Below are 8,980 nucleotides of genomic sequence, written 5' to 3'. Positions count from 1 at the left end.
TTGGCTAATATGGTTCCAGACCTCAGCATCACCAGCCCAATCTTAGATTTGTTCACTGATTCAAGTAGGTCTGGTGTTGTGTCCACGGATGGTTGTTTCCACTGCAAACAGACAGTTGATAACTCAAGAGCTTTATGGACCAGTTCAAAGACTATGTTAAATTTATTCAAACAGGCAGTTTTTTATCAGGTCTGTTGGTCTGTCCATCCACATTTTGGTCTTTAGCTTAGCTTGGGTAGAGTCTACAGTCATGCCAATGGAATTAATTGTTCCTCACTGCTCAATCCTCACTCAACCTGTAAGTCATTCTGATCTGCCATCTTGAAGGACATCCCAAAGTTCTTATTCAAGTCCCCAAAATGGTACCTGTGATTAATTGATTATCAGCTAACTGCTGTTAATAATTTAATTGATTACAATACCTGTGACAGTATCTGTGCCTCTCCGGGAACAGGAGTCCCAGCTGTCCAGGCGCTGGACAATCGCGGTCTCCAGAACAAATATTAAATGAAACAAATCTTTAGAAAACTGTAGCAATTCAGTGCTTCAGTGAATAGACCTTTCATCTGTCACCAGTCAGTAAAGTGGTGTAAGTGTAGTGAAGTTCTTATGTTAAGGTCATTTCTAAAAATGAAAGAAGTGCTGTTTAAAAAAATTTGAAGTGTGAAATCAATCAATTTATAAGCACATTCAAAAACAGGAGTTAATCAAAGTGCTGTACATCAGACAGTAAGATAACAATAAAACCATCTAAAACAACCAAACAATTAACCATCACAAACAAAAGCAAGATTTGAACAATTCCAGCATTGGTGATAGTCAGATATCTAATGGCAAGCTACTGCACAATTTAGGGCCAGAACAGCAAAGGCATGGCCCCCTTTGAGTTGAAATCTGGACCTCAGAATGACCAGAAGCATCTGGCCAGAGGACCTGAGGGCCCTGCAGGGAGTGTGGAATCAGTCAGTCCATCAGCTTTATTTAAAGTGCAAAATCACCACGTAGCTTTACAGTTAAAGACAATACATGGGACAAAACATAGAGCAAGCTAATAACCAACCACATTGGAAAAAATGCTACAAACATTAGAATAAAATGAACATTTTAAGTAAAGATACCATGATAAACAGTCATTTAGGTTCATAAATAGATAATAAAAATTAAAGATAAAATAACCACATTAAAAACATCAATATTATCAGAATTTGAATAAGACAACCAGATGAAAACATTCGAGTTAAATTGATGATAGAAAAGGCGATGGACCCAAAAAAATGTTCTAGAGTGGGCTGCATTAAAGTGAGTAAAGGGAGGTTTTCAGTCTTGTTTTAAAGATTTCAACTGAGCACGCTTCTTCAACCTGTAATGGAAGGCCATTCCAAAGATAAGGGGCACAGTACGCAAATGCTCTGAAGCCAAGTGACTTTTCTAACTGAAGGAATGAGACTGAGGTCTTGTTGAAAGAATTTTATCTCCTATAATCGGCCCTATCATAAATTTTTAACATGTGGTCACATCATCCCTAAAAACAAAACAAAACTTTTGTTCGCACAATAACTGAAATGCTTAAAATGTACTCTAACTATTAAGTTATATGTTTTGCTGTCCAGCTCCATTCTCTTGAACCCATTCTTATTTTCCTCTAGTGTAAATGAATTGAAAACAATGCAGTAGTGTTTACATACAAAATGAGATTTGGTTCAAATAGGCTTTAATGGCATATCTATCAAACCAGGCAGCTGCCCATCTGCAGCTCAGGTGCAACAACAAAGTTTAAACTGTTGTTTTTATAAATGATATTTTTTGAAGAGAGTCCTAATTAAACTATGTTTTTTATAAGTCAAATTACTGTTTTATATCTTGATAGGGTTTCACATACAGTATGTGATTGATATGTGTGATTTTATTTTTGCAGTTGTGTTTTTAGAATTATGCTCAGGTTTTGATTACATGCATTTTTAGATACAGTAAAATGTGGCCTTTTCTGAAATGTCTGGTGGTTTTTCTTAATATGGGAATATTTTAGTGGTTGATCTAAATCATTCTCGTCAGATTACATTACAGTATCCAGAGTGTGTGTAAGTGGGGTGGGGATGTATGAGGTCATTGGGTCTTGAAATTACAGCCAAAGATCCATGACTTTTAAGATCATTCACACTCGTTTTACTGTGCTATTCTGTGGTTTGTACACCGTGTGGACAATGATACAACTTAATGAGGACCATAATGCTGTCAGTAGGCCTACAGTAGGCTATTTTTAGGTTGAAGGTACTGGTAGCGGATATTTCGAATATAGATGTTCAGTATCTTGAATGTTGGAATAAAATATATTTTTTAAAATTTATCAGTGTGGTAGGCCTTAATTGTACTGGTTTAGTAGTCTACACCTATTTGAAAAGAGAATGTCTGCCACCAAGATACTGGTTAGAGTGCCAGTGTTTAAGTCAAACGGGTTCTTAGCACATGCTAACTATGCTGCACATTAGATAAATATGGTGGCCTAAAGATCTGAAAGGGGTTAAAGATTAGCAGGGAGTTTGTATCTGATGTCAGGCACTACCATCTGACTTTTTAAAGATGTTGCCTTCGAGTTTGGAAAGTTTATATCTATTGTTCAGGATAAACTCACAAATAAATAAGCAGACTTTGTAGGCTACATCAAAATGAGAATCACAGCCACGTTTATAATATACTATTTCAAAAATGATTTAATAGCCTATAAACAGTCGTGACTTCCTATATCTCATTATTGATTGTTTTGTGATTCTTAACATTTATAAAGTTCTTTTTATGGTAGAAGTGGGCTTTCATAGCAGGCTAATTTGCTGTATCATTCCCCATAGCAGTGGTAGCGAAGGCGGAAGTACACCACTTGAATCATCTCTTCTTCTACCGAGGTTCTCCTTTTCCGCAATCCGTCTCTTTAAACACATTCGGTACTTTCCGGACTCGCTCGGTGCTGTTCGTCATCTACTCCTTTCACTGCGGCTCCATCGCCGAGCGGACTGGCTCGCTGCTCTCATCCGAGACATCAGCGTGCACTGTTGGATCTATTAACGCACCAGCGCCCGGCTCCCTGGAAGCTTCTAGCTCGTGTACAAATGCAAGCTATCAAATGCGTGGTGGTCGGCGACGGGTAAGAACACGCTTGAAAAACAGAGCACCCGCACATTTTTACGTCTGTGATTCAGTGATGAGTCCGCGGATGGATGGATGATAGGAGCTGCCATGTATGAAAAGGGCTGGGGCTCAGCGGGCTGTTGGTCGCCTCTATCGTCTGCTCTCCGATGCTCGACATATCCCCATTGTTGTGTGCGTTGGGAGCGCTTTAGGTTTGTTCACATCGAGCCCTCGGGTTCATTGTAATGGTAGGAGCGAAGCGCCTCGGGATGCTCGGGAACACCTACACGCCCCGTAGGCCACTGGAGGCAGGCTGAAGTGCTGATGCACGCTCAGTAATCTGTGGCCCTGTGGCCCTGCTGCCCCAATTCTGCTCAGTGTCCTTACTTCTTACTGCATCCAAAACCCATTCGACTAAGACTAGGAAGTATGTGCTAACATCAATGTCTTTCTTAGAAAAACTCAGAATAGGCCTACGATTGAAGTCTATGTCAGTTTAAGTTTATAATTAGTCACAGTACTGACACTAAACAAGTTGGTCTTGCAGCTTTTTTAGAGTTTTGACTTTTTCCATATACTTCAGATTTTTCTAGGTTTAAACTCAGGGTGAAAAGGTTGTGGTCCTAATCCTACATTAGTAGATTATATTGCCAATGATGTGTGCAGACAGAGGTTATTGGGAAGTCTCAAAGGTCATCGGCCTTTTACATTTTTTCACATCAAGCTCAGTTTGGCCCTGTGATAGACTGGCGACCTGTCCAGGGTGGACCCCACCTCTTGTCCAGTGTCAGCTGGGATTGGCTCCAGCCCCTCTGTGACCCTATTCAGGAATAAGCAGTATAGATCATGGATGGATGGATGCTGAGTTTACTGGTCATGTGGAGAACAACTCAGCTGGCTGTGGAGCAAACTTTCTAAAGTCTGAAAAAAATCCCTGATGATGCCATCAGGATGATTTCACCTGGCCTATTAAACTACACGTCTTTGAAAGATGTAGGTGTTTCCAAGCCAAGAAGGGTCTAAAGGTGTGGGCAGACTCAGTGCTTATAGAACTTCTGCTTTGTATTTTGTAAGCAAGATAGTGTGTTGTTGTTGTTCCCTTTTGGAATATACAGACACTAGACAAATGTCTAGTGTGCCTGTTCTGTGTTTAGTGGAGATGTGTTCAGAAGGAAAGAAGAAGCAGATTTTCACCTGATCTAATTTGTACCATTTGACCTGGGACTGTTTGTGTATGTCTCCCCCAAACAGTACAGGTGTAAATAATTAATGAATGGTGGCTGAATTCCATTTAGCTGCTTCGGTTTCAGGATCCTGCTGTTGTAAATGTTGGCTGACTGTCGCGCTGTCGGAAAAGAGTGGATATGTACTTGCACTGTTGAGACAGTTCAAAATGACTCCTGTGAAAAAGGCCAGCTGCTCATTAGCTCATTATTATATTAGCTTTCAACAGTAAACCCTGTCAATCAACAATCACTGTTTGGATGAATGTTTGTGTGAATGGCAGCATCAGCAAGCCAATCAGACAGCTGACTGGATATTCCTCTTTTACACTGATGGTTTATGGGGAGAGTGCTTTCTGGGCAGCAGGGAGTTTTTTATTTCAATACCACAGACATAGATTGGCAGCAAGCATGAGCTTTCTGAACACGTCCTTGCGTTAGCTGCAGCTAACTAGCATCTGTTTGTATAACAACTCACATGCTGACTAATCTCAAAAACTCCAGTTCTTTCTGTTCCGTGTTTACAAATTTGCTTGATATTTAGAGACTTGGGGTGGAGACTTGGGGTGTAAAGACAGGGATATGTATGAATTTGTCACTCAAGTTGAAACACTTGACTCATACCTTGTCCTTTTTTTTCTTTTTGCTTTAACTTATGCCATCTACAGTAGTTTCTCACTTGGTTCTCTATATTGATATACTGTATATATCAAAATATATATGCAGTAGAATTGAGACTGAGAGGATTTATTTTATGGGGAGGATGTGTGGGCGGGAGGCAGAGTTAATGTGTCATACACATTTCAGAGATAATGTTAGGTGACAGTTGGAGGTGCACTTCAAGTCTTGGATGGACATGAAAAACTCTATGTTGAATCATCAGAACAAAGGATGTGAACCATCACATTAGAGAATTTGACATTGTGCAGCTGTGGCGCTGTGTTGCGGCCTCACCTGCACCTCATTCTCTCCTACTTCATAGCAGTGCCACTTAAGGCTCAGTGGAAGTGCAGTGTGTTGAGCCAAGTGCCGTGATGGACAAGATCAGATTTTTCAAAAACATCTTTAAAACAATTCCAATGAATGGTCATAACGTAAACCTGTAGCACCAATGTGTTATCAGACTGCTGTGTTTCTACACAGGAACACTGAGCAGATCCTTAAAACACTGAAGTAGGAATTTACAGTGAATCAGAAGCTTCTCCCGCTTCGAAACTCTATTTGTGCCTGCAACAAAATCAACTCTGTGTTCTGAACTATATCAAGTTGCCCTGTGAGATGTTTAGGACAGCGTTTTTGGAGCTTGACCCAACATATGGATTGAAAGTCAGGATATCTTGGACTTTGCTGCATCTGTTTTTTTCCATTCTTATTAGAATCTATCTTTCACTATGGACATCTGATGTTAAGTCACTAGATGAGATGAAGAATTCAAATAACGCACTTCTTCCTTGTACTAAATGAAAAGATGAACTGAAGCTGTCTTCCCTCATCCTCGATCACTCCGTTTTGCTCTCCATCCTAGCCAGAAGAGCTCACTGACCTCAAATCCCTTTCATGGCACCCTCACACATATTGTCATTGTATCACCACCATTTGTTGTTTCTGTGGAGAACAACAGAAAATTTCTCATTACTTCATGCATGGGCAAATCACCAAAACCCATCCACCCACCCTTCTAATCTGTGTGGCTTGTGTCAGTACAGTACATTGCAGAAGGGGAGGGGGTATGGTTGTGTGTACTGTATGTGAGCAGGAGAGGGGTAGGTTGTGCATATGCGTGTGTGTGTGTGTGTGTGTCATGAGGAGATGTGGAGAAAACGTGTTATCTCCTGCTGCAGAGTGGCCTTGTAACCAGCAGGGCACACTGCCTTTACACACTTAGACAGCCTATGGAGATTTTGTTTTGTGCATATGCGGGTGGATTGTGGAGGGGGCTCTATTATAAGTTTGCAATCTCTTGTCCCTTTCCTCAGGGCTGTGGGTAAGACCTGTCTGCTGATTAGCTACACCACCAATGCTTTCCCTGGTGAATACATCCCCACTGTGTGAGTAAACCACATACTGTGCATGTTCTCATAATTATTCGATGTAAGCAGTGGTTTTATATGGCGGCCCTGGGGTGAGCAATCACTTCTGATTATGGAAAAGGCTGCTTGTGAGTGAAACAAAAATATTTTAGAGAACAAGAATTATCACAACAGAGAAAGTTTCCTTAAAAAACAACATTTAATGAAAGACATGATTTTATAAAACACAACATTTCAGATTATAGTAGGGATAACACTTCTTGCTCGTGATTGGTCAGAACCCAAGTCAGTCAAGATCTGTGATACCTATGTGTTGGTCATGGATGTTGATGGAAGAATATATTCAGATCATACAGGGGCATTGTGGTGATGGACATTACTGATAAGACTTATTTCTGAAACCATTCACATTTTTCAAAAGATCTGAAACTCTAACTGTGCTCTCAGATAACGCACAACAGCAGTCAAAGACACACACTAAAGGGATTATTCTAAGACACTTCCACCAAAGGTGTTTTAACCTTTGTAACACTGTGGCACTGACCATACAGATTACCTTCAAATAAACATACTGTCAAAAAACATTCCAAATAATACTATATCACACCCTTGCCACAGTGGTGGACTCAGGCTGTCAGAGGGGCAGGGACGAAAAAATATGAAGGGCACCTGTTACGTTCAACATGAAGTGGTGCATATGTTATCTTCACAAAGGAATAAGTGAAATCCAGGATGAGTTTGGGCAGTAAACTACCCGACTCTTCCTCTCGATGTTGATCATGAAATCTCACTGTATTAATGTTACAGGCGACTGTGGTTCAGTAGGTAGAGCAGTCGATCTCCCAACCAGAGGGTCGGAAGTTCGAATTTCAGTGCCTGCAGTCCAGGTGTCGAAGTGTCCTTGGGCAAGACACTGAACCCCCCCCCGTTGCCCCCGATGGTTAGAGCCATCGGTTGAGTTGGCGCCGCAGATGGCTGCCATCGGTTCTGTAATGGAAACAAATTCCTTGTGTGTAACATACTTGGTCAATAAAGGTGATTATCCTTATCAACAATTTAGCGTCTCCTCTCAAGCTAAATCCACAGTATTTTTGACAAAATGTGAGTGAATTAAGTCCTGAATCACTCACTAATCTGCAGAGAAGGAAAACACAAAGACTGTGTGTCTCTGCGTGTGTAAATCTGCCATCCCACTCATAACGGGGGTTGAGGATACACACCTGTGCACATCCAGTACACTGAAAAAAAGGAAACACCGGGTCTTTGGATTTACACAAATTATGCTAGTATATGCAACGCAATTCATTCATATTTCCTCTGTTAACATAAAGAAAATTATGCTGGTTTTACACATTATCATTGTGTGGGACCGATGTACACATTACAATCAAGTAAATCCAACAAATCTTTTTTTTCAGTGTACGATCCATGTCATAGTGATGATTTATAAAAAATTTATTTTTTTTACAGATTGACCCAAAAACATTGATTTCCAAAAGGAAATCAATGAATAAGTCAGAGTTTAATAAAGACTTGGGTCACTAACAACCTGTGGTATACATTTGAAGGTTAAATGCTTTTCAAACGTGTTCTCAACTCGAGTCATGTAGCACTGTGATATACATAGGAAGCCTATATCTGCTAAAAATCCAGATGCTTACTCCTGGAATGAATGTTGCTAAAATCGTCCCAGGGTGCCGCATAAAAATGCTGAAGATACTCCTTCTTGTCAGTCCTGCTTTTTTCAAGCTGTTACCATGGCCCAATATTTGTGATATCTTAAGATGTTATAAAGAATGACATATCATATTACTGTAATGTAATGTAATTCTTGTAAATTTGTGTTTTTCACATCTGAGCCACTGCAGTTTCATGTTCAAGGACCTTACCATAATTCAGACATATACTGTATATCTTAAGACAATAAAACTGTCAATGAATAGGACTGATTTAGAATGTATTTTGAATTTAGCAGCAGTGTTTAGGTTTGTCAGGTATTTAACTTAGAGCAATGCACAAAAACTGATCATCCCATCTGGTTACTTTGTCTATGAAGTTATCTATATGTATAAAGTTGTGAAGTTTATTTTTGACTTTAGAAAAAGTAGGCCAACAGAATTACAAAATGTGACTCAAAGTTGACTTTCCAGATTTTAACTGCATTTTATGGGCTTTGTCGGCTAAGATGTCAGTGCAAATGATTTTTGTGCAGACTAAACAGTGACAAAACATTTTCATTTTTGAGCTGCACATATTGTGACTTCCAGATTGAGGTAAACTAGCTGGTTCAGGCTAGCTGCTTACACCTGCGTCCTAAGGCAAACTAACCAATGGCTAGCATTTAGCTGGTGCCAGTCTTCTCATAATTCAGCAAAAGAGCATCACAGACAACTTTTTGTATAACAAAGTATTCAGACCCCCTTAAATTTTTCACTCTGTTATATTGCAGCCATATGCTAAAATCATTTAAGTTCATTTTTTTCCTCATTAATGTACACACAGCACCCCATATTGACAGAAAAACACAGAATGTTTGACATTTTTGCAGATTTATTAAAAAAGAAAAACTGAAATATCACATGGTCATAAGTATTCAGACCCTTTGCT

The 8,980-nt window shown here is 39.8% G+C and overlaps 1 protein-coding gene across 1 annotated transcript in view; it reads left to right on the top strand.

Annotated features, from left to right (window-relative positions):
• The first annotated feature begins 2,896 nt into the window (after positions 1–2,896).
• The window catches only part of rac3b (Rac family small GTPase 3b), an 11,759-nt gene continuing 5,675 nt past the window's right edge, over positions 2,897–8,980 (top strand). Inside the window, exons 1-2 of the mRNA XM_020611699.1 lie at positions 2,897–3,136; positions 6,320–6,391. Coding sequence (XP_020467355.1) covers positions 3,102–3,136; positions 6,320–6,391 — 107 coding nt within the window. The 5' untranslated portion in view covers positions 2,897–3,101. The remainder of the gene's footprint in view (positions 3,137–6,319; positions 6,392–8,980) is intronic.

Source organism: Monopterus albus, unplaced genomic scaffold, assembly GCF_001952655.1.
Source record: "Monopterus albus unplaced genomic scaffold, M_albus_1.0 scaffold117.1, whole genome shotgun sequence".
NCBI classification, from domain to species: domain Eukaryota; kingdom Metazoa; phylum Chordata; class Actinopteri; order Synbranchiformes; family Synbranchidae; genus Monopterus; species Monopterus albus.
The sequence above is the reverse complement of the archived record's forward strand: the minus strand, read 5'-3'. Positions and strand labels throughout refer to the sequence as shown.